Below are 20,969 nucleotides of genomic sequence, written 5' to 3'. Positions count from 1 at the left end.
TAAAGAATCTGCCTGCCAATGAAGAAGATGAGAGTTTGATCCCTGGATCAGGAAGATCCCCTGGAGGAGAAAATGGCAACCCACTCCAGTATTCTTGCTTAGAAAGTCCCAAGGACAGAGGAGCCAAGGTGGGCTAGTCCACCGGGTCACAAGGAGTTGGATAGGACTGAGTGAGTGAGCTCACATGCACAAAATTACAAAGGGCAGCCCAACACTCCTTCCCCCATTCTACTGTTTTGGGGGTCAGGAGGGAGGAAGAGAGCATAATACTAAATATTTTCAGAGTTCTCTCTTATAACATACGGGCATTTTCTTTATAATATTTAAAATAATTTACATCAAGGCAAAGCTTGCAAATGACACATGCCCACCTTTATTTTTTTCTTGTTTTTAAACTTCAACAACATTTTATATAACAACTCCATTCCAATACTTGTTCTGACTCTTGCCATCTTGGTCCCACTTCTTCTATTCCCTGACTATGCCAGTCTGCCATACACACTGCCTACCAAACATTACCCTCCTAAATCAGGGCTTCCTTAAAAACCACATGACTTCTGGTGTAAAGGCATTCAAAACTGGGTCCACAAAATCTGCTCTCAACCCAAAAGCAATCTGGTAAAGAGAAAGCAGGCCTGATTTCCCTTCTACTAGTTACGCTGCTCTGATTTCACCTCTGCCATTAGTTGTGTCACTTTTATTAAGTTGTACCTCTGTGGAGTCATTAAAGCTCTTCTCTGCTTTGGATGGCAAACTAAAAACTTAAATACTGTAACACATTTATGTCACAGAGGACCAGTTTCCAAACACAAAGATCCTTCCCTTCCCCATGCTAGGCTTTCTAGGATCTAAATCTAATTAGGGAACTTAGAAATGACAACATTTTTGTGAAACTGGAGTATGAATGTAGGCTGCTTGTTTTGGCTAGAAGCTTGTTTCAAAAGTTTAGGCATCCAGTTTAAACAATACTTGCACTCTGAAATATTAAGAACCACTCTTATGGCACTTATACTGCCATAACTATAAAGCTGACTCAAATGCTACAAGTTCCTATGATTTGTAAACTAGTTACGTGATTTCCCTGGTGGCTCAAACAGCCTATCATGCCAGAGACCGGGGTTCGATCCCTGGGTTTGGAAGATCCTCTGGAGAAGGAAATGGCAACCCACTCCAGTACTCCTGCCTGGAAAATCTCATGGACGGAGGAGTGTGAAGGGCTACAGTCCATGAGGCCGCAGAGAGTCAGACACAACTGAGTGACTTCACTTAAGTAGCCATACTTTCAAACAGTCAAAGTATGATCAGTCACGGATATAGTATATTGATGACCACTTCAAGTAAGTGAGGAAAGTAAGGAACACTCCAATGAAAAACTACATTAGTACTTGTTTTCACTACCTGAATGAAATCCAAGGAGGATTTTCACTTTTACAAAAAAAGGCGAAAGGCAAAAACACTGTCTGTCTGTTTTGCAAGCTGTTTCAGAGACAGCCTGCACCCTGAGTGGCAAGAGTGGCACTACTACCAACCTCCTTTCCCAGGAAATACGTATGTTCACCATCAAACTGCTCTAACTTTGAACTGTGTCTGTGAGCCGCTATGCTTTATCTCAATTTATTCTGCGCATCTGTTAGCAAGATGCACGTAAGGTAGCTGCTTCTTCATTTTATGCCATTTTGGCTTACAAAAGGTTTCATAGGACCCCTCTACTTTCGGATAGCAAGGGAAACCTGTATCCTTAATATGTTCTTATATCAACTTTTAAAAAAGTTTCATTGCAAATCAAGGAAGCACATTAAGACAATCATTTTTTTTTCCCTGTCAGATTGGAGAAAAAGAGGGCTGATGTCTATCTGGTAAAAATGAAAGACTTATAACCATCTAATTAATGTTAGCAATGGTATAAGAAAATGAGCACTCTTATCCATCACAAAGGAGGTGAACTTGGCATATAATTTTTAAAAGCAATCTGGAGTCATCAAAATTTTTTTTAAAGCTACGTCTAGCAATTTCACCTCTAACAATCTATCTTACACAAATTCACTAGGACACAAGGACTTAAACTGAAGGCCCTGAAATTGGAAGACATATGCTCTTTAATTTACAATACATTTTTAATACATAAAATGTGTACAGTAAAGCACAAATTTCTACTGCTCATGGGGTAGGAATACAATGGATTAGAGACAGGCCAAATATGGGTCCAAAATCCTGTAGAGCAACAATGATCTTGAAATGGGCAGTGCCTATTCCAGCATTATCCTTTATAAAGGGACCATGCTTGGTATTTGTAAATAAATCTCTCTCTTGACCCCACAGATTCTGGAATTTGACCTTTCTCATAGGAACAGTACAAAAGATACCCAAGGTTGTTTGCTGGAACACTGTTCACAGTGCATTACAAACTGGAAACCACCTAAATATCCATTAATATGATACAGAACTGACGAATTATGGTGCATTCTTACAACTTAAATCTACACTATATAAAAAGAATGAGGTAGTAGCATGGAAAGATGCTCACCATGTCAGGTGTTGCAGGATGTAAGTATGATAATAGTATTTATTGAAACCTCAGGATATTCCAGATAGTGTGGCAAGCACTTTACATTATTCCCAACTGTTCGAATGACTCTACTATTACCTGTCTCCATTTTACAGATGAAGAAACTCAAGACAGGAAAGTTGCTCTCTTGAGTTTCTTCATCTTGAAAGTTGAAAGTGAAGTTGCTCAGTCGTGTCTGACTCTTTGAGACCCCGTGGACTGTAGCCTACCAGGCTTCTCCGTCCATGGGATTCTCCAGGCAAGAATACTGGAGTGGTTACCATTTCCTTCTCCAGGGGATCTTCCCGACCCAGGGATCGAACCCGGGTCTCCCGCATTGGAGGCAGACGCTTTAACCTCTGAGCCACCAAGGAAGCCCAGACAGGAAAGGCTGACCTAAATTCACTGGGTCAGGATATGACCTCAGGCATCTGACTATAATAGTTAAGCCTCCAGACATCTTTCACAACATACAGTCTTGTATCTTCAAAAGTCATTTGTGTATTATTACATCCATCTTGTTGTTCAGTTGCTCAGTTGTGTCTGACTCTGCAACCCCATGGACTGTGGCCTGCTAGACAAGAATACTGGAGCGGGTTGCCATGCCCTTCTCTAGGGGATCTTCCCCACCCAGAGATCTAACCTGGGTCTCCTGCATTGCAGGCAGATCTTTACCATCTGAACCACATATGTTTATTATGTCTATATGTGCATAGAAATATAACAAGCAGAATTGACTTGTGGAATAATTTCATCTTGTAACATTTTGTTTTGATTTGTTAAAGCATTTTTTTAATTGATGAAATCATACAGAAGTTGAAAATCTGATTCTTACTATTCACCATTAAGTTTATGATGGTAAAGAGGCTAAACCCCCCTCCCCCTAAATCATTCACCAACAGCAAGAGACACCAAATAACTGCTCAATTTAAATCAATAATTAGCATTTTGATTCCTGGCTCTGTAGTTTATCCTAATCAAACGGTTATTTTAATAAAGAACTGAAATAAAAACTTTAAGATGGCCTCTTCAGTGTAATGCTCTGTGATTAGAAAATTAAATACAAATCACGATTTACAGCTTTAGAGCACTGGTAAAGCATTCAAGGTTATCTATCAAACTTCATTAATCCAATTTTCCTAAAAGCACTTTTTCCTCATTTATTTTTTCCAAAAAACTATATTACTAGGCTGAAATTTACTGAATTAGGATCCCAAATATGTATGAGAGACAATACTAAAACCAGGAATACAAAGATAGTCTCTATCCTTAGTGACAATCTCAAATTTGGTCAGGGATTCAGATCTTTAAACAACAGATGGGTGCAAAGTAAAAGCTTACAATAAATAGTACAGAAAGAATCAAGGCTATGCCAAAGGAAAAGGATAAGGAGGTGTGCACTCTCAACAACTGGAGAACTGGAAAAAAGCAGTCTCAGCAGATAACACACTAACCGAAAGGACAACAAATCACCAGGTGTTTTCGGAAATGGTTAATATTTAACGGCTTTCATCTCAATTTAAACAAAGCTCAAGCTACCGATGGATCCCTGCCTCCTCATATGGGACATTTGGAACTGGAGACCCATCATATTAACAGGGCCAATTGCCTCAAAATGTAGATACTAGTCAACAGAAAACACTCAATTCTTGTTAGTTTTAGTCAGTAAAGTTAAAACTGAAAGCTTAACTTACCTTCCTTGAAAGTAATCAGATAAATCACAATAACATGATATATATATCTTTATATATAATCTTTAGGTGTAAATTATATAATTTGCTGTTTAAAGGCCTTAACGTAAACATAATGTGTCCACTCGAGCAGGATAAAAGGACACTGAACAAAGTAAGAATACGCGATCTCTGTAAAATATCTGAATGTGCACTAAATATTAATTCTTAGCAGAAATAATACAATCTACTCTTTCACAAGAAGTTTAAAATATATTTAAATTTTACTAGTAGCTTAACAGTCAAGCTTACAGTATTTGCTAACACATTATTCTAAATGGCTGTATCACCTTCAGCCTGTGTAAGAGGTACTAAATATAGTTAGAACCTAACTACAATCTTAAAATATATAGTCCAGGTGGCTCATCCAGGCAATATTTAGTAAGCATCAGAGCACCTACAGATGAAGCAATGGTTCACCCTCAGGGGGAACAAATTATGATGAATTCCAAGGTCAAACTTTGGAAATAAACGGTTGATTATACAAAGAAAAGCACTCATTACTGAACTGTAACAAAGGCCAGGTATTTCCCTCTCTTTCCTAAGGGCACTTCTAACTGTCCCTTTGCCGTCTAAAAGGGGCTAGAAGTAAAAACAACAAAAATGGCCAAATCACAGCATTCCTGCATCAGTATTTGTCAAGCATAATTTGAAAATGAGGGAAATGTAACTAGACAATCTAAAAAAATTTTAAAGTGTATCAGAAAAAAATATTCAACAATGTATTATATCATAGTATTACATAGTAACTCCAGGATACCCAATTTAGATGCTAATAACCAAAATGACAGGAAGACTATTCTTAAATAAAACCTTAAAAACTACAAAGACTGTAAAATACAAGAATCTGGTTTCTGAAATATAGAGGGAATAGAAATTTGAGAGACAATTCTGTAACAGAAGAGGAATAAAGATTATCTATTTTAAACTTCTACATTTTCTTCTTCCCCAAATCCTTAAGTTTTCAAATCAAAATGCTATAAAATTCTGCAGACCTGCAATCCAAAGACTGAACAAGTATTTTTCGAGAACCCGATCTTGAAACTTAAGTATACTTAAGACACATCAACAGATGCCAATTGAGTTGAGGAAACACCAAAAACGTACACAGATGCTACAGTTCTAGGATGAGGATGAAACATGGAACCCAGAGTCGAATTTGGTTCCAATCTACAACTTAGGGGGCTTCCCCTGTGGCTCAGCTGGTTAAGAATCCGCCTGCAATGCGGGAGACCTAGGTTCGATCCCTGGATTGGGAAGATCCCCTGGAGAAGGGAACAGCTACCCACTCCAATATTCTGGCCTGGAGAATTCAATGGACCATAGGGTCACAATCAGACATGACTGAGCAACTGCCACATTCATTCATTCATTCATTCAAGAACTAATATCTCCTGCAATGGGGCTGTTTCATGAGTCAGAAACTGAGACTGTACAGTCATTTAAAAGCTGAAGTATCAGGATGATAAACATACCAAATAAAAGACAAGTCTCTTCCACCAACCAAAAGTGAAAAATAGCTGGGACTCCAACTGGCCTCATTTTGCCTAAAGTTAGCTTTTATAAACTTGCCTACATGCAACTGAAGGTGAAATTTAATTGTAATGTTAACTTGAAGTAGTTCAGCTGCCAAGAAATGGAATATTCTGATAAAACATTTTAAAAGATGTTTTCAAGCTAGAAGGCTTAAGGGGTGGTGGTGGAGGGCAGTCAGAGAGTAGGAAGTGAATAGGCTTATAAATTTACCCAGATCCAATACTTTCCCTCCCAATTTCTCCATCAAAATAGCATGAATTGAAAACATGTTTACAGTAAAATACCACATGGGCTTTCCCATGGCTCAGTGGTAAAGAATCCACCTGCAATGCAGGAGACGCAAGCTTGATTCCTGGTGCGAGATCCTCTGGAGAAGGGAATGGCTACCCACTCCATTATTCTTGCCTCGGAAATCCCATGGACAGATGAGCCTGACAGGCTGCAGTCCATGGGGTCATAAAGAGTCGACACAACCGAGTGACTAAACAACAATTACATTTCAAAACCATAACCAGCATTATTAAGCAGTAACCAGCTCATTACAAAACCTCTAAATCTTAAAATCTGGTAATCAAAAACTCTCAGACGTCACCCTTCTTAAAGATTACCTAATACACTGTTTTTCATTGACAACAAAAAACGTCTCTGTATCAGGTGTGTCCATTCCTCCAGACAGTTCAAAACCCACCAGAGATGCCGCGCTGACACCACCATTGCCAACAGCAGCCTGGGACAGCTGTCAGCTGTTACTATACATCCGCAGTTCTCAAACTTTTGGGTCTTAGGACTCTCTTACAACTCATGAAGACTCAAATAAGCTCAAGTTTACGTGGATTACGTCTGTCGCTGTTTAGTGCCTTAGAAATTGCAACGGAAATTTTAAATGCCAATTCATTTAAGTGACAAGAGATCTATCATATGCCAACGTAAATGATTTTTTAAAAAATAACTGTTTCCTAAAACCAAAGATTTAGTGATTATAACACTATTCTACATTTTTGTAAATCTCTTTAATTCTGGTTTAATCAAAAACAGCTGGATTCTCATATCTGCTTCTCCATGCAATCCTTTTTGATAAATTGTTTTCGTAGATGCACAGGAAGAAAATGGATTTACACCACTGTAAGTGGAAAGAAAGAGTATTTTAAGTCTTTTCAAATAACTGTGGATATTCTTCTTTAATACTACACCAAAATGCCCCAAGTGGTAATTTCTTAAAGCCTAGTTACAATATGAAAGCAGAAACCACAGCAAAAAAACCCTTTGTATTCGAGTATTAAAATCCATTGGTCCATCCTGCACTTAAACCTGCCTTCCAAATGTTGACACATTTTAAAAACCACAGTATTTTTAAAGTGTTCATTAATATCACCATCAAATCAGAAATATTTTTAATTATTGGAGGCTGACAAGTTCACAATGGCAGAAACAAGCATTACAAAATTCTAAGTTTTGCTTGAAAGCTCAAATTTTATCACTGACTACATTGTCAGTTGTTTTCCTTAAAGACAGACTCCATTTTTCAAGCAAATGCTAAGCTGTCAAGTACGAACATTATGGTTCATCACTTGTTCTTTGAGGTATAAACAGAACTCCATACGAAAAGCACTAGCTTAGCTCACAAATCAACCAGGTGAGCTCTTCACAAAACCACCATCCTTCTTTCTAGCAGTTTAATGTGTACTTTCCATTTTATCACAACATATTTAAAAGACAAGTTCAAGGGCCAAGAGTCGTAGTAAAATTAAAATTTTTACTGCTTCATCAAGGACTTTTTTTTTCAAACTGTGTGTCTGTGTGCATGTGTGCGGTGAAATAACATAACGACAACTAGAAGGATACGGCACCTCTGCCTCAATTCTTCCTAAAGCACAATCATCATTACAGCACCGGTGCAAATATCAACAGACTAAAAAAGACATAACACCTCAACCCTGTGAACAGTTTGGATTTTATGTACTCTCTAAGGATCAAAGACCCCCAACGTCCAGACTTCCATAGGTCACACTCTGAAAACCAGTGCTACACAATATTACTATCCACCAAATGGTCCCAGTTCTAGCTCTTATCGCTACAGGAAACTACTCCAATTCCCCTCTTTTTGGTGACAACTCCAAGTATCTGGAAGAAAAGCTATTGTCTCCCGCAAACTCTTGCTAAATATCTCTTCCAATAAAATCCTAAAAATGTGGCATGAATATTAAACCATTGATAATGTTTATTCTCCTTGAAGTCTTTTTCATTACCAGTGATAGCCAGAAGTGAGCTGAAAAATAAATAAAGATCTGACCAGCACAGAATAAGGCAGAAATTGGAATATAGTTCCCATACGGTATTATACTTTATATTAATGCAGTGGCTCTCAACAAGATTTTGGTCCCCAGGGTACACCTGGCAACATTTGGACACATTTGTGGTTATCATTACCAGAATATGGGGAGTGGGAATCCTGAAATCTAGAGGTCAGGGATGTTGTTAGACACCCTACAATACACATGACAGAATTATCAGCCTAAAATATCAATAGTACCAAGATGAGAAATACTGTGTTAATGGATCTAAAGACTATCAAAAATCTTGGAAACTTCATCACCATGGCTCTTAAACCATGTCAGCTTTTCAAAATTATATGTGCAACTAGGTATGCTTTGGGACAATATATGGGAGACTTGTTCACAATGTTTTCTAATGATTTTCTAATGACCTAACTTCAATAATCTGTTTTGATTTTATCCATTCTGACAACTTATCTATGGTCTATACCTTAACCCCATCCCCCATACAATTTTAACAGCCATACTGAACATGTAACTGGAAGTCAAACACAATACAGTTTGAAAATCACAATTCAAAACATGAAATAAAATTAGTGACACCAAAACATGAAAAACAAAGCAAATTAATGGGGGGTAGGGAGCCTATTTAACTTGGCTGTCTTTGGCCTTTCCAGTTTATTTCAAAAGGGCTATAGTACACTTAGGGTTAAAAATAAAAGAGGGACAGCTAATTAATATCTGTCCACATTTCAAGATACACACTAGAAAGGCAATACCCATGTGTGGGAATCTGCTGCCTTCACTGTGTCTCCCATTTTAAACATTTGAACTAACTTCCCTAAAATCTGAAGCACTTAGGTCTTTAAAAGAAATGTATACTTCCCTTCCCCAATGTTGGGAAAAAGTAGGTATAAAAGAAATGTCAATTTCTAAAATAATTTCATTAAACCACTTTAAGAACACATTTCGTATTACTGATCAATGTTTAATACTGACATGATGGATTATCAGAAAGAGAAGTCCTTTTTCAAAAACAGCAGTAAAATGTGAGCTAACACAGAGTCACATGGCATTATTGCAAACATTAAGGTTGACTTTAATAGCTGAATTGAAAAATGCCACAAAAATCCTGCTAAGACTCGGTTCTCCTAGTGACCCTTTTTATCGTTCCATAAAAGGAAGAAATCAATTAACAGGGACCTTGCAGATTACAAGACTCTAGGTCTATATATTTAATTAAAACTAACAAATATTCTCATTACAGAAATAATATGCGATGGGCCTCTTAACAAAATGACTGGAATGGGTGAGAAGGAGCGTGAAATTCTTTTCTAAAATATCGTGTAAAGTACGACAGGTGTGTTTAATGCCTGTTTCAAAGTTAGAGCCTCACCTGTAAAGAGACACACACGTATACGTACATAAATAAAACTGTAAAACTATAATCACATATATTTGCAGAAAAGTTCATTTTACTAAAAACAAAACCTGAGGCGCTACAGTAGGTGTCAGAAACCCTAAAATTTCTCTTCTGCCTTGAAGCAAAATTTCAAGGGTCGATTACATGCCTGGGGGCCAGAATGAAGAGAACGCCTCAGCCCTTCGTTTCTTACCCTTGAATCTTCAAAAATGGAAGAAATGCAGTCTCACTATTTAGGCCTCTGCACTGCTGTGTATATACGCAGGGAAAAAACGCTGTAATCTCTCTATCAACAATGAGTTCTCAAATTACATCCCAGTCTTTCAAAGAGAAAAAGAAAACTTAAAAAAAAAAAACAAAAAACCAAAACTCTACAAGGGAAAGAAAGTAAAGGATGTAGGCCTAGTAGGATTAAAAGCCGAAGACGAACTACATAAGAAAAAGTCTACCATCAGAAAAACAAAAAGTTATATCACTGCAGATGGAGAGAAACGGAAGCAGGAAGAACTCCGGCGACCCTATCAAAACAAAACCGGGAGAGCAATACGTAACGCAACACCTTTCGATGGGGGCGCCCGGGAAAATACCCCTTTTCCGGGGACTGGAAGACTGGAGGGTATTGGGCCGGGTGGAGGGGAGAGAGGTTCCAAACAGCAGGGCTCGACGCTCAAAACTGGGTTGGTTGGTTTGTTTTTTAACTCGTGTTCATGCAAGCTGGGACGTGGAAGTGGGTTAACACTGGCGCACGACGTGGGCCAACTTGGAAACGGTGAGGAGACGTAGGCCGGGAAGAGAAGCAGCGGAATGAGCCCGCCAGGCGCCGGGGTGGGGGCGGGGGGGCCAAGCCCGAACCCCGAGTGCAGACCCCGCAAGGAGCAGGGCCTTCCGCCCGGGCCGCTGGCCACCGGGTTTTTTTTTCTTTTTTTCCCTCTCGCCTCCTTTCTATTATCGGACCAAGCGCGAGCAGTCGAGTTAAAGAGGTTCCTCCGGCCCTTTCCGGAAGGGGAAGGCCCCCGGCCCGACAGCCGCCAAAGCCAGGAAAGGAGGTGGGGGTGGGAAGCGGGAACGGAGCACAAGGGGGAAGTGAGGCGGCGGGCGGGAGAGAGGAAACAGGAAGAGCCCCAGTCCTGCCGGCCTCCCCCGCGGGGCGAGGACCCGGCTCCCGCGACCGCGACCCCTCCCCCGACGCCCCCCAAGGCCCAGTCGGCAAGCGAGAGAAAACAGAATACAAATCACTTACAACGGCATCGTCTCCTGCGCCGGCACCGCCCAGTCACTTCCCCCCCGCAACCGCCGCCACTGCCGCCCTGGGCATGATCCACTGAGGCGGGAGGGAGGGGGGCGGGGGCCTGCCTTAGCCCTGGGTCCTACCCCACTCCCGCACCCGCTCCCGCCGCTTTAAGCGCTTCTCCTCCTTCCCCTTCGTCCTAACATGGCGCCCGAGCGCTACCACAGCAACGTTCTAGAACCGGTGACGTCACCACGCACGCCGGGCGCGCGCATGCGCGCAGCAGCCGCTCGACGCCGCGAAGCCTCACGGGAAGGGTAGTTTAATAGCCCGCTGGCGCCCCAGCGACTTCCGGCTGGCGCCCTAGAAATTTCCGCCCGGATCCCTTTCCGCGACTGCAGTCCGGGTGCGGGACAGGGTGAGAAAGGCGAGGAGTTTTTTCTCTGAGCGACGGAGGGGAGCGGGTGTCCCCTCTTGCCGGGCCGGTCTCGTCGCCTATGCGGCCCGGACTGCGCGCGCCAGGGCCCGGAGAGGGGCGTCGCTTCTGGTGCATTGTGAGGTCGCCCAGGTTTCGCCGCCCGAGGTCGCGCTGCTACTCGGACCGGTCGGTGGAGGCCCTTGGAGGGGCCCGAGGCGCCCGCGCGGGCCCACCACCTGCCCCGGGTGCCAGTCGAGCGCGGGGCTCCGCACGGTGTCACTGAATTGTAACAAGTCACTCAGCCTGTCCTTACTTTTCTGAAGAGTGAGTGTCTGCCTGCTTCCCAGGGGACTGGCGCCTGTTGAATGCGGTAATGGACGAGGGGTGCTTGGCATAGCCAGCAACAGAGAGGGGCGCAGGGTCACCGCTAGGACTCTCCTGCCCTGATAGACTCAGTTTAACTCTGCGTGGGGCCTTGGAGTTGTTCTGCCCACTCATGTGTACGCAGGCGCTCGAGAAATAACTGTTGAGTGAATAGAAGTTTGAAGGCTAGGACTCAGATGACCGCGGCTTCGGGAACACGAGCTCATTTTTTTTTTTTTTTTGACAGCTGGGCCCTGGAACTCACTAATAAAGCTGTCACTCAGTAGAAACGTAGGTGGCCGTAATCCTTGGAATGATAGCAAAGGCCTTTTCGCCTCCAGTTTCCCCAAGGCTATGTTTTTTTCAACCCATCTGTCCCTAAGCGGTCACTACTAATCTCCAGCCAAAGTTTCAGAAAGAATGCCCCAGACTGACTGGACTCTGATTCTCCTTCCTTCGAATTTAGAACGCATTCCAGAGGGTCACACAGAGCTTAATGGAGGGCAGGGGAGCAGTCAAATAGGGGAAATTAAAGTTCTAAAGAGCAGTCAAATAGGTAAAATTAAAGTTCTGAATTCTTTAAACATGTTAATATGCCCTTGTAAATTCTCAGGAAGTCTAACCAAAGATTTCCCTTTTTTTCACCAAACGTTGAGTGGGATTGGAAAACCACAAGGGTCTAAAACCCACATTGTCCAATAGGGTAGCTGTTTGTCACAGGTGGCTTGCAAACATGTGAAATGAGGCTAGTCCGTTTAAGATATGGTGTAAGTACAAATCACATGTGATGTCAAGAGATACTAGTATGAACAGAAGAATGTGAAATACCTCACAGTTTTTTATATCTTGATTTAAATAGAATGCATTAAAAATATGAAAATTCCAACTGTTTCTTTTTCATTTTTAAAATGTGACTACTAGGAACTTTGCTGGTGGTCCAGTGGGTAAGACTTTGTTCACAGTGCAAGAGGGCCTGGATTCCATCCCTGGCCAGGGAACTAGACCCCACATGCCTCAACTAAAGAGTGCATGAAACAAGTGACAGCTAAAGATCCTGCATGTACAACTAAGCTCCAGTGCAGCCAAATAAACATCTTGTTTAAAACTGTGACTGCTACAAAAATATAAATTATATATGTGGCCCTCAATTGTACTGAATAACAGTAGCCTGGAGACAGACTTGTGTTTTATTCCCAGTTCTACTGTTAGGCCTTAGCTCTTGTGGCTTTAGTTGGGGGCCCAGTAATAGACTTGTCTTTAAATTTTTTGAAAATCTAAGCTCCAGTGAAATTAATAACATGTTTATAAGTTGCTCATAAAAATGGGCACTGATGATGGTCAAATACTGACCCACTTAACCTTACATTCTGAATGAGTGGGAGCAGATAAATACGTGAATGTATAAGGGAATTATAGAATAAGAACAAAAATAGATCAGTTCAACTTTAGATACTGTGGTCAAACAGTCTTTCAGAGGAGACAACTGTTGACTTGAAAAAGATGCACACCGTGAGAGTTAAGTTTTATTTGGGGCCAAATGAGAACTGCAGCCCAGGAGACAGCACCTCAGATAGCTTGAAGAAACTGCTCCAAAGGGGTAGTGCGGGAAGGTCAATATATGTGATTTTGGTGAAGGAGGAGTTTACACAATCAAGCACTTAATCTTACGAAAGGTTTTCTGTTAGTCAGGAGGAGCTGATGTCACCAGGAGGGGATTTAGTACTTTTCTAGATATGAGGAGATGCAAGGATTGGGATCATGAAATCAGTTCCTGAAAATAACGTTCTACAGACCTGTTCCACCAGTTTCCCTGGAGCACGAAATGCCTCATTCTCCACCCTGAACTCCCTTCAGATCCTGTTGGAGGTCAAGAGCTGCAGCAGCAAAGGGTTCAGTCCTGCAGAGGCAGCCGGCAAGTGCTTCTGGCAAGGGCCAATTTATAGTTGACATAATCTTTGACCTGAGACCTGTAGCCTTTCTGAAAGATTGGGATCTTTTTGTGAATGGGGAAGCCTTTGAAAGTTATAAAATGGGCAGGAGATCGTTGTTCAGTGGCCAAGTCATTTCCAACGCTTTGTGACCCTATGGACTGCAGCACAGCAGCCTCCCCGGGCCTTCACTGTTTCCCAGTTTGCTCAAATTCATTTCCATTAAGCGAGAGATGCTGTCTAACCGTCCCACTCTCTGCCACCTTTTGCCCCCAATCTTTCCCAGCATCCGGGCTCTTTTCCAATTAACCCAATTTGAGAGAGATTTAGGCATTGTGGTTAATCCTGGTTTAGAGGTAGCAGGGCAGGAATAAAACAAAGATGATTATGAAGGTTCTAGGAAGGGGACAGAACAAATGAAATAGGAAACAAGATGACTGAGCCAGGAAATAAGATTATGAGAACGGTTTGATATGGGTTGATTTTGATGTGCCTTTGGGACCTTCAGAAAAGTCTGAAGCTATTGAAAACACTCCAGGAATTGAGATGTAAAGGCTGGAGACAGATTATAAACTCTGAAAACAACTGATGGTGTCTTGGAATCCTATTTCAGTTCTGGAATGGCTTTGCCTCACCGGGCCACTACAATCTAATCCAGCTCATATTTCACAAGTGAGTAATGAGCTAGGTGGTCACAAATCCTCAATTAAGGATGTAGTTTGAGCCATGAAAAGTGGAGAGTGAGATAAAGCCAATTATCAGTGTTTTGGTTAAGACAATATCTGTATAGTGTTAGCCTTGCCTTGCATGTCCTTGGAGCTCCAGCCCACTACCTCCAGCTGCTGCCGAAACTGCTTTATTGTAACAGCCTGCCCCACGGCCTGCTTTCCACCAGCTGCTAAGAAGAGGGGGAGATGTTTTTCTACCTGAATCTTAAGTATCATTCAAATTGCATTTTCCACACAGTGCCCTGGTGGGAAGATTCCCAGACTGGTTCTTTTAGGTACATCGGTTCGGTTCAGTTCAGTTGCTCAGTCGTGTCCAACTCTGCGACCCCATGAATAGCAGCAGCACGCCAGGTCTCCCTGTCCATCACCAACTCCCGGAGTTCACTCAAACTCACGTCCATTGAGTCAGTGATGCCATCCAGCCATCTCATCCTGGGTTGTCCCCTTTTCCTCCTGCCACCAGCATCAGTCTTTTCCAATGAGTCAACTCTTTGCATGAGATGGCCAAAGTATTGTAGTTTCAGTTTTAGCATCATTCCTTCCAAAGAACACCCAGGACTGATCTCCTTTAGAATGGACTTGTTGGATCTCCTTGCAGTCCAAGGGACTCTCAAGAGTCTTCTCCAAAACCACACTTAAAAAGCATCGATTCTTCGGCCCTCAGCTTTCTTCACAGTCCAACTCTCACATGCATACATGACCACAGGAAAAACCATAGCCTTGACCAGACGGACCTTTGTTGCCAAAGTAATGTCTCTGCTTTTGAATATGCTATCTAGGTTGGTCATAACTTTCCTTCCAAGGAGTAAGCGTCTTTTAATTTCATAGCTGCAGTCACCATCTGCAGTGATTTTGGAGCCCCCCAAAATAAAGTCTGACTCTGTTTCCACTGTTTCCCCATCTATTTCCCATGGAGTGATGGGACCAGATACCATGATCTTCGTTTTCTGAATGTTGAGCCTTAAGCCAACTTGTTCACTCTCCACTTTCACTTTCATCAAGAGGCTTTTTAGTTCCTCTTCACTTTCTGCCATAAGGGTGGTGTCATCTGCATATCTGAGGTTATTGATATTTCTCCCGGCAATCTTGATTCCAGCTTGTGCTTCTTCCAGCCCAGCATTTCTCATAATGTACTCTGCATCTAAGTTAAATAAGCAGGGTGACAATATACAGCCTTGACATATTCCTTTTCCTATTTGGAACCAGTCTGTTGTTCCATGTCCAGTTCTAACTGTTGCTTCCTGACCTGCATATAGGTTTCTCAAGAGGCAGATCAGGTGTTCTGGTAGTCCCATCTCTTTCAGAATTTTCCACAGTTTATTGTGATCCACACAGTCAAAGGCTTTGGCATAGTCAATAAAGCAGAAATAGATGTTTTTCTGGAACTCTCTTCTTTTTTGATGATCCAGCGGATGTTGGCAATTTGATCTCTGGTTCCTCGGCCTTTTCTAAAACCAGCTTGAACATCAGGAAGTTCACGGTTCACATATTGCTGAAGCCTGGCTTGGAGAATTTTGAGCATTACTTTACTAGCGTGTGAGATGAGTGCAATTGTGCAGTAGTTTGAGCATTCTTTGGCATTGCCTTTCTTTGGGATTGGAATGAAAACTGACCTTTTCCAGTCCTGTGGCCACTGCTGAGTTTTCCAAATTTGCTGGCATATTGAGTGCAGCACTTTCACAGCATCATCTTACAGGATTTGAAATAGCTCAACTGGAATTCCATCACCTCCACTAGCTTTGTTCATAGTGATGCTTTCTAAGGCCCACCTGACTTCACATTCCAGGATGTCTGGCTCTAGGTGAGTGATCATACCATCGTGATTATCTTGGTCATGAAGATCTTTTTTGTACAGTTCTTCTATGTATTCTTGCCATCTCTTCTTAATATCTTCTGCTTCTGTTAGGTCCATACCATTTCTGTCCTTTATCGAGCCCATCTTTGCATGAAATGTTCCCTTGGTATCTCTGATTTTTTTGAAGAGATCTCTAGTTTTCCCCATTCTGTTGTTTTCCTCTATTTCTTTGCATTGATCGCTAAGGAAGGCTTTCTTATCTCTTCTTGCTATTCTTTGGAACTCTGCATTCAGATGCTTATATCTTTCCTTTTCTCCTTTGCTTTTCACTTCTCTTCTTTTCACAGCTATTTGTAAGGCCTCCCCAGACAGCCATTTTGCTTTTTTGCATTTCTTTTCCATGGGGATGGTCTTGATCCCTGTCTCCTGTACAATGTCACGAACCTCATTCCGTAGTTCATCAGGCACTCTATCATATCTAGTCCCTTAAATCTATTTCTCACTTCCACTGTATAATCGTAAGGGATTTGATTTAGGTCTTACCTGAATGGTCTAGTGGTTTTCCCTACTTTCTTCAATTTAAGTCTGAATTTGGCAATAAGGAGCTCATATCTGAGCCACTATGTACGTATGATCTTAGGTACATAGTGCATGCAAATAAAAAAATAGAGGAAGTTTTAAAAATATTTATTTAATTGGTGGTCCTAATGGTAAAGAACTAGCCTGCCGATGCAGGAGACTTAAGAGATGTGGGTTTGATCCCTGGGTCAGGAAGGTCCCCTGGAGAAGTAAATGGCAACCCACTCCAGTATTCTTGCCCGGAGACTCCTATGGACAGTAGGGCCTTACGAGCTACAGGCGGTAGGGTTGCAAAGAGTTGGAGTCTTAGCCATTGGACCACCAGGTAAGTCCCATGCACAGAAAATATTTTTTAATTTCTTCACCTATTGAGGACTACCTGGTTTGTGTTTCTGTGTTATTTAGGAGGTGATCATTGGAGACACTGTGTGATACAGAGATTTTTAAAATCCAAATAATAAACTATAATGACTCATTTGGCTACTACTGGTGTATACTTTTTACAATTTCAATCAAAAGGCAGATTTATGAGTCACTAAAGTCAAAATAATAGCAAGCATTTCCATCTAATAGTGCTGTACTCTTGAGCTATCTTTTCATTAAATTCTCACTCCCCTTTTAGATGTTGATGTTTTGAAGAATGTGTCTTCTGTCATTTGCATAAAAGGAAGGACTTCCAGGAAAGACAGAGGATGGTCACATCACAGATCTTGTCTGAGTCCCTTGGCCACCAAGCGTGGGTTCTTGGCTTTGAGCAAGAAAGAGTTCAAGAGTAAGCCACAGTAAAGTGAAAACAGGTCTATCCAGGGAGGATAGACACTGCATAGAGTGTGGGCCCTGTCAGGAGGCAAGAGCAGCAGGGGAGTATGGGGGTTGTCAGTTTTTGTAGGGGTGGGTAACTTCATAGGCTAATGAGTAGGAGGAGTATTCCAGCTATTTGGGGGAAGAGGTGAGGATTTTCAGGAATTGGGCCACCGCCCACTTTTTGACCTTCTGTGGTCGTCCTTGGCAAGTCATGGCACCTGGGGTATGTCATTTAGCGTGCTGATGTGCTATAGTGAACATATACTGAGGTCAAACTCAGGTGGAAGTCCGCTCTTCTGCCTTCTCGGACCTGAAGTGAAGTCGCTCAGCCGTGTCCAGCTCTTTGCAACCCTGTGGACTATAGCCTCCCAAGCTCCTCTGTCCATGGATTTTCCAAGCAAGAGTACTGGAAAGGGGTGCCATCTTCTTCTCCAGGGGATCTTCCCTACCCAGGGATCAAACCCAGGTCTCCCGCATTGTAGGCAGACGCTTTAATCTGAGCCACTAGGGAAGTCTTGGACCTAGTTGATTCTAATCAGGTTATGTTGTGGGCTGTGTCATAGGTCATTCTTTTAAAAGTTTTGCCCTGCCCGCTTCCTGTCTCAGAACTGCAGTAACACTTTAATTAGAACTGGCCCAAACTTGTGCTTCCTCTAGTCTCTGCCTCTCTCTCAATAGCTCAGTCATCCTTTAGGCTCAAAACAAGTCAGTTTCCTGATTCCTTCCTTTTCCTCACTGCCCATACCCAATCCATCCTCAAGTCCTACTGGTTCCACCTCTCAAATCCACCTGACATCCAGACTCTACTCCTCTGCCATCACCCTAATCCCTGGTAGTATGCTGCTAATGCTAAGTCGCTTCAGTCGTGTCTGACTCTGTGCGACCCCATAGATGGCAGCCCAGCAGGCTCCACCATCCCTGGGATTCTCCAGGCAAGAACACTGGAGTGGGTTGCCGTTCCCTTCTCCAACGCACGAAAGTGAAAAGTAAAAGTGAAGTCACTCAGTCGTGTCCGACTCTCCGCAACCCCATGGACTGCAGCTCCCCAGGCTCCTCCGTCCATGGGATTTTCCAGGCAAGAGTACTGGAGTGGGGTGCCATTGCCTTCTCCCTGGTGGTATAGTGGATAAGAATTCGCCTGCCAGTGCAGGGGGCGTGGGTTCAATCCCTGCTTCGGGAAGACTCCCCATGTCGCAGGGCAACTAAAGCTTGTGTACCACAGCTACTGAGCCCTCATGCTGCAGCTGCTGAAATCCATGTGCCTAGAGCCTGTAGTCCACAGCAAGAGAAGCCACTGCAATAAGTAGCCCTCACTCCACAACTGGAGAGCAGCCCCTCCCCGCTGAGAGAAAAGCCCTCACAGCAACAGAGATCCAGCACGGTCAAAAAAGAAAGCAAGCAGGTGTGCTTAACCCCAAAACCAAACAGGCTTGCTTAGCAACAAGACCAGGCTGCAGATGCAGGAGACATGCCCCAGAACAATGAAACAGTGGTGGCAGGAGCCCCACGTCCTACCCACTGAGCTCAGTAAGTTAATGATCCCTAAGATACACTCCCTGCACACATGAAAAGGATATTTTGTAGACCTAGCTTTGTTGTTTGTAGGAACAACAACAAAAAAACCTCCCCTGCCCAACCTGGAGGATACGGACTAAAAAAGATGTACAACTTCAGAATTGAGAGTTAAGTTTTATTGGAGACAAAATGAGGACCGCAGCCCAGGAAGCAGCATCTCAGACAGCTCTGAGAGACTGCTCCAAAGCGGCAGCGGGGGAAGGCCAATATATAAGGATTTGGTGAAGGGGGAGTTCAGTACTATGAAGCACTCAATTTACAAAAGGTTTTTTTGTTAGTCATGAGGACCTGATGTCCCCGTGAAGGGATTTAGTGCTTCCCTAGATATGAGGGGACTGAGGATTCAGATCATAAAGTCTGTTCCTAAAAACATCCACCTATCTAAAGGCCTGTCCCACCAGAGTCCCTGGAGCACAGAGTGCCTCACTCTACCCTGAACTCCCTCAGGGGTTGTTAAGGATCAACAGCTATAGCAGCATGGGGTTTAATCTCCTTAGAGGCTGATGGGAAATGGCTTTGTTGTTCAGTCTTGACAGTGCTCTTCGTAAGTGCCAATTTGTAGCTGACAAAGAGGAACTAATGATGGAAGCATGATGTCTACTCAAGAATGATGAAAGTTCCATGATCATGTTGACAATGCTCTCTTTAATCTCTAAAGATAATTTATAACTGGTGTCTCAAAATTGCAAATCTTCAGCCTTTGTAGTTCTGATCTATAACTGGCTTTTTTTTTTTTTTTGGGCCAACTGTCAAAAAAAAAAATGACAGAAAAGTTTTTCTTCCTCTTCCCACTTTTCCCTTGATTAGAAAGTGTAGCCCTGTAGCCTCACTGTAGAGATTGCTGGAGTGCAGCAGTCTCTCGCCTGCCTGCTTGTAAGCCTCAGTTCAGTTCAGTCTCTCAGTAGTGTCCAATTCTTTGCCATCCCATGAATCGCGGCACACCAGGCCTCCCTGTCCATCACCAACTCCCAGAGTTTACCCAAACTCATGTCCATCGAGTCGGTGACGCCATCCAGCCATCTCATCCTCTGTCGTCCCCTTCTCCTCCTGCCCCCAATCCCTCCCAGCATCATGGTCTTTTCCAATGAGTCAACTCTTCGAGTGAGGTGGCCAAAGTATTGAAGTTTCAGCTCCAGCACGAGTCCTGCCAATGAACATCCAGGACTGATCTCCTTTAGGATGGACTGACTGGATCTCCTTGCAGTCCAGGGGACTCTCAAGAGTCTTCTCCAACACCACAGTTCAAAAGCATCAATTCTTTGGCACTCAGCTTTCTTTATAGTCCAACTCTCATCCATACATGACTACTAGAAAAACCATAGCCTTGACTAGATGGATTTTTGTTGGCAAAGTACTGCCTCTGCTTTTTAATATGCTGTCCAGGTTGGTCATAGCTTTTCTTCCAAGGAGCAAGCATCTTAATTTCATGGCTGCAGTCACCATCTGCAGTGATTTTGGAGCCCAAAAAAAATAAAGGCTGACACTATTTCCACTGTTTCCCCATCTATTTGCCACGAAGTGATGGGACTGGATGCCATGATCCTAGTTTTCTGAATGTTGAGCTTTAAGCCAACTTTTTCACACTCCTCTCACTTTTATTAAGAGGCTCTTTAGTTCTTCTTCACTTTCTGCCATAAGAGTGGTGTCATCTGCATATCTGAGGTTATTGATATTTCTCCCAGCAATCTTGATTCCAGCTTGTGCTTCATCCAGCCCAGCATTTCTCATGATATACTCTGCATCTAAGTTAAATAGGCACAGTGACAATATACAGCCTACATACTCCTTTTCCTATTTGGAAGCAGTCTGTTGTTCCATGTCCAGTTCTAACTGTTGCTTCCTGACCTACATACAGATTTCTCAAGAGGCAGGTCAGGTTGTCTGGTACTCCCATCTCTTTCAGAATTTTCCACAGTTTGTGGTGAGTCACACAGTCAAAGGCTTTGGTGTAGTCAATAAAGCAGAAATAGAGGTTTTTCTCGAACTCTTTTGCTTTTTCGATAATCCAGCAGATATTGGCAATTTGATCTCTGGTTCCTCTGCC

General features: G+C 42.7%; 1 protein-coding gene across 6 annotated transcripts in view; it reads right to left on the bottom strand.

Moving 5' to 3' along the window:
* PAPOLA (poly(A) polymerase alpha) overlaps positions 1-11,031 on the bottom strand; it is a 53,508-nt gene extending 42,477 nt beyond the window's left edge. For 3 of the 6 annotated variants that reach the window (XM_027521139.1, XM_027521141.1, XM_027521143.1), the window contains exon 1: positions 10,748-11,031. In XM_027521139.1, coding sequence (XP_027376940.1) covers positions 10,748-10,755 — 8 coding nt within the window. In that variant the 5' untranslated portion in view covers positions 10,756-11,031. The remainder of the gene's footprint in view (positions 1-10,747) is intronic. The other 3 variants (XM_027521138.1, XM_027521140.1, XM_027521142.1) reach the window with 1 other exon arrangement.
* Between the last annotated feature and the right edge of the window lie 9,938 nt (positions 11,032-20,969).

Source organism: Bos indicus x Bos taurus, chromosome 21 (genome assembly GCF_003369695.1).
Source record: "Bos indicus x Bos taurus breed Angus x Brahman F1 hybrid chromosome 21, Bos_hybrid_MaternalHap_v2.0, whole genome shotgun sequence".
NCBI classification, from domain to species: Eukaryota; Metazoa; Chordata; class Mammalia; order Artiodactyla; family Bovidae; genus Bos; species Bos indicus x Bos taurus.
This window is presented reverse-complemented; position numbering and strand designations above follow the sequence as displayed.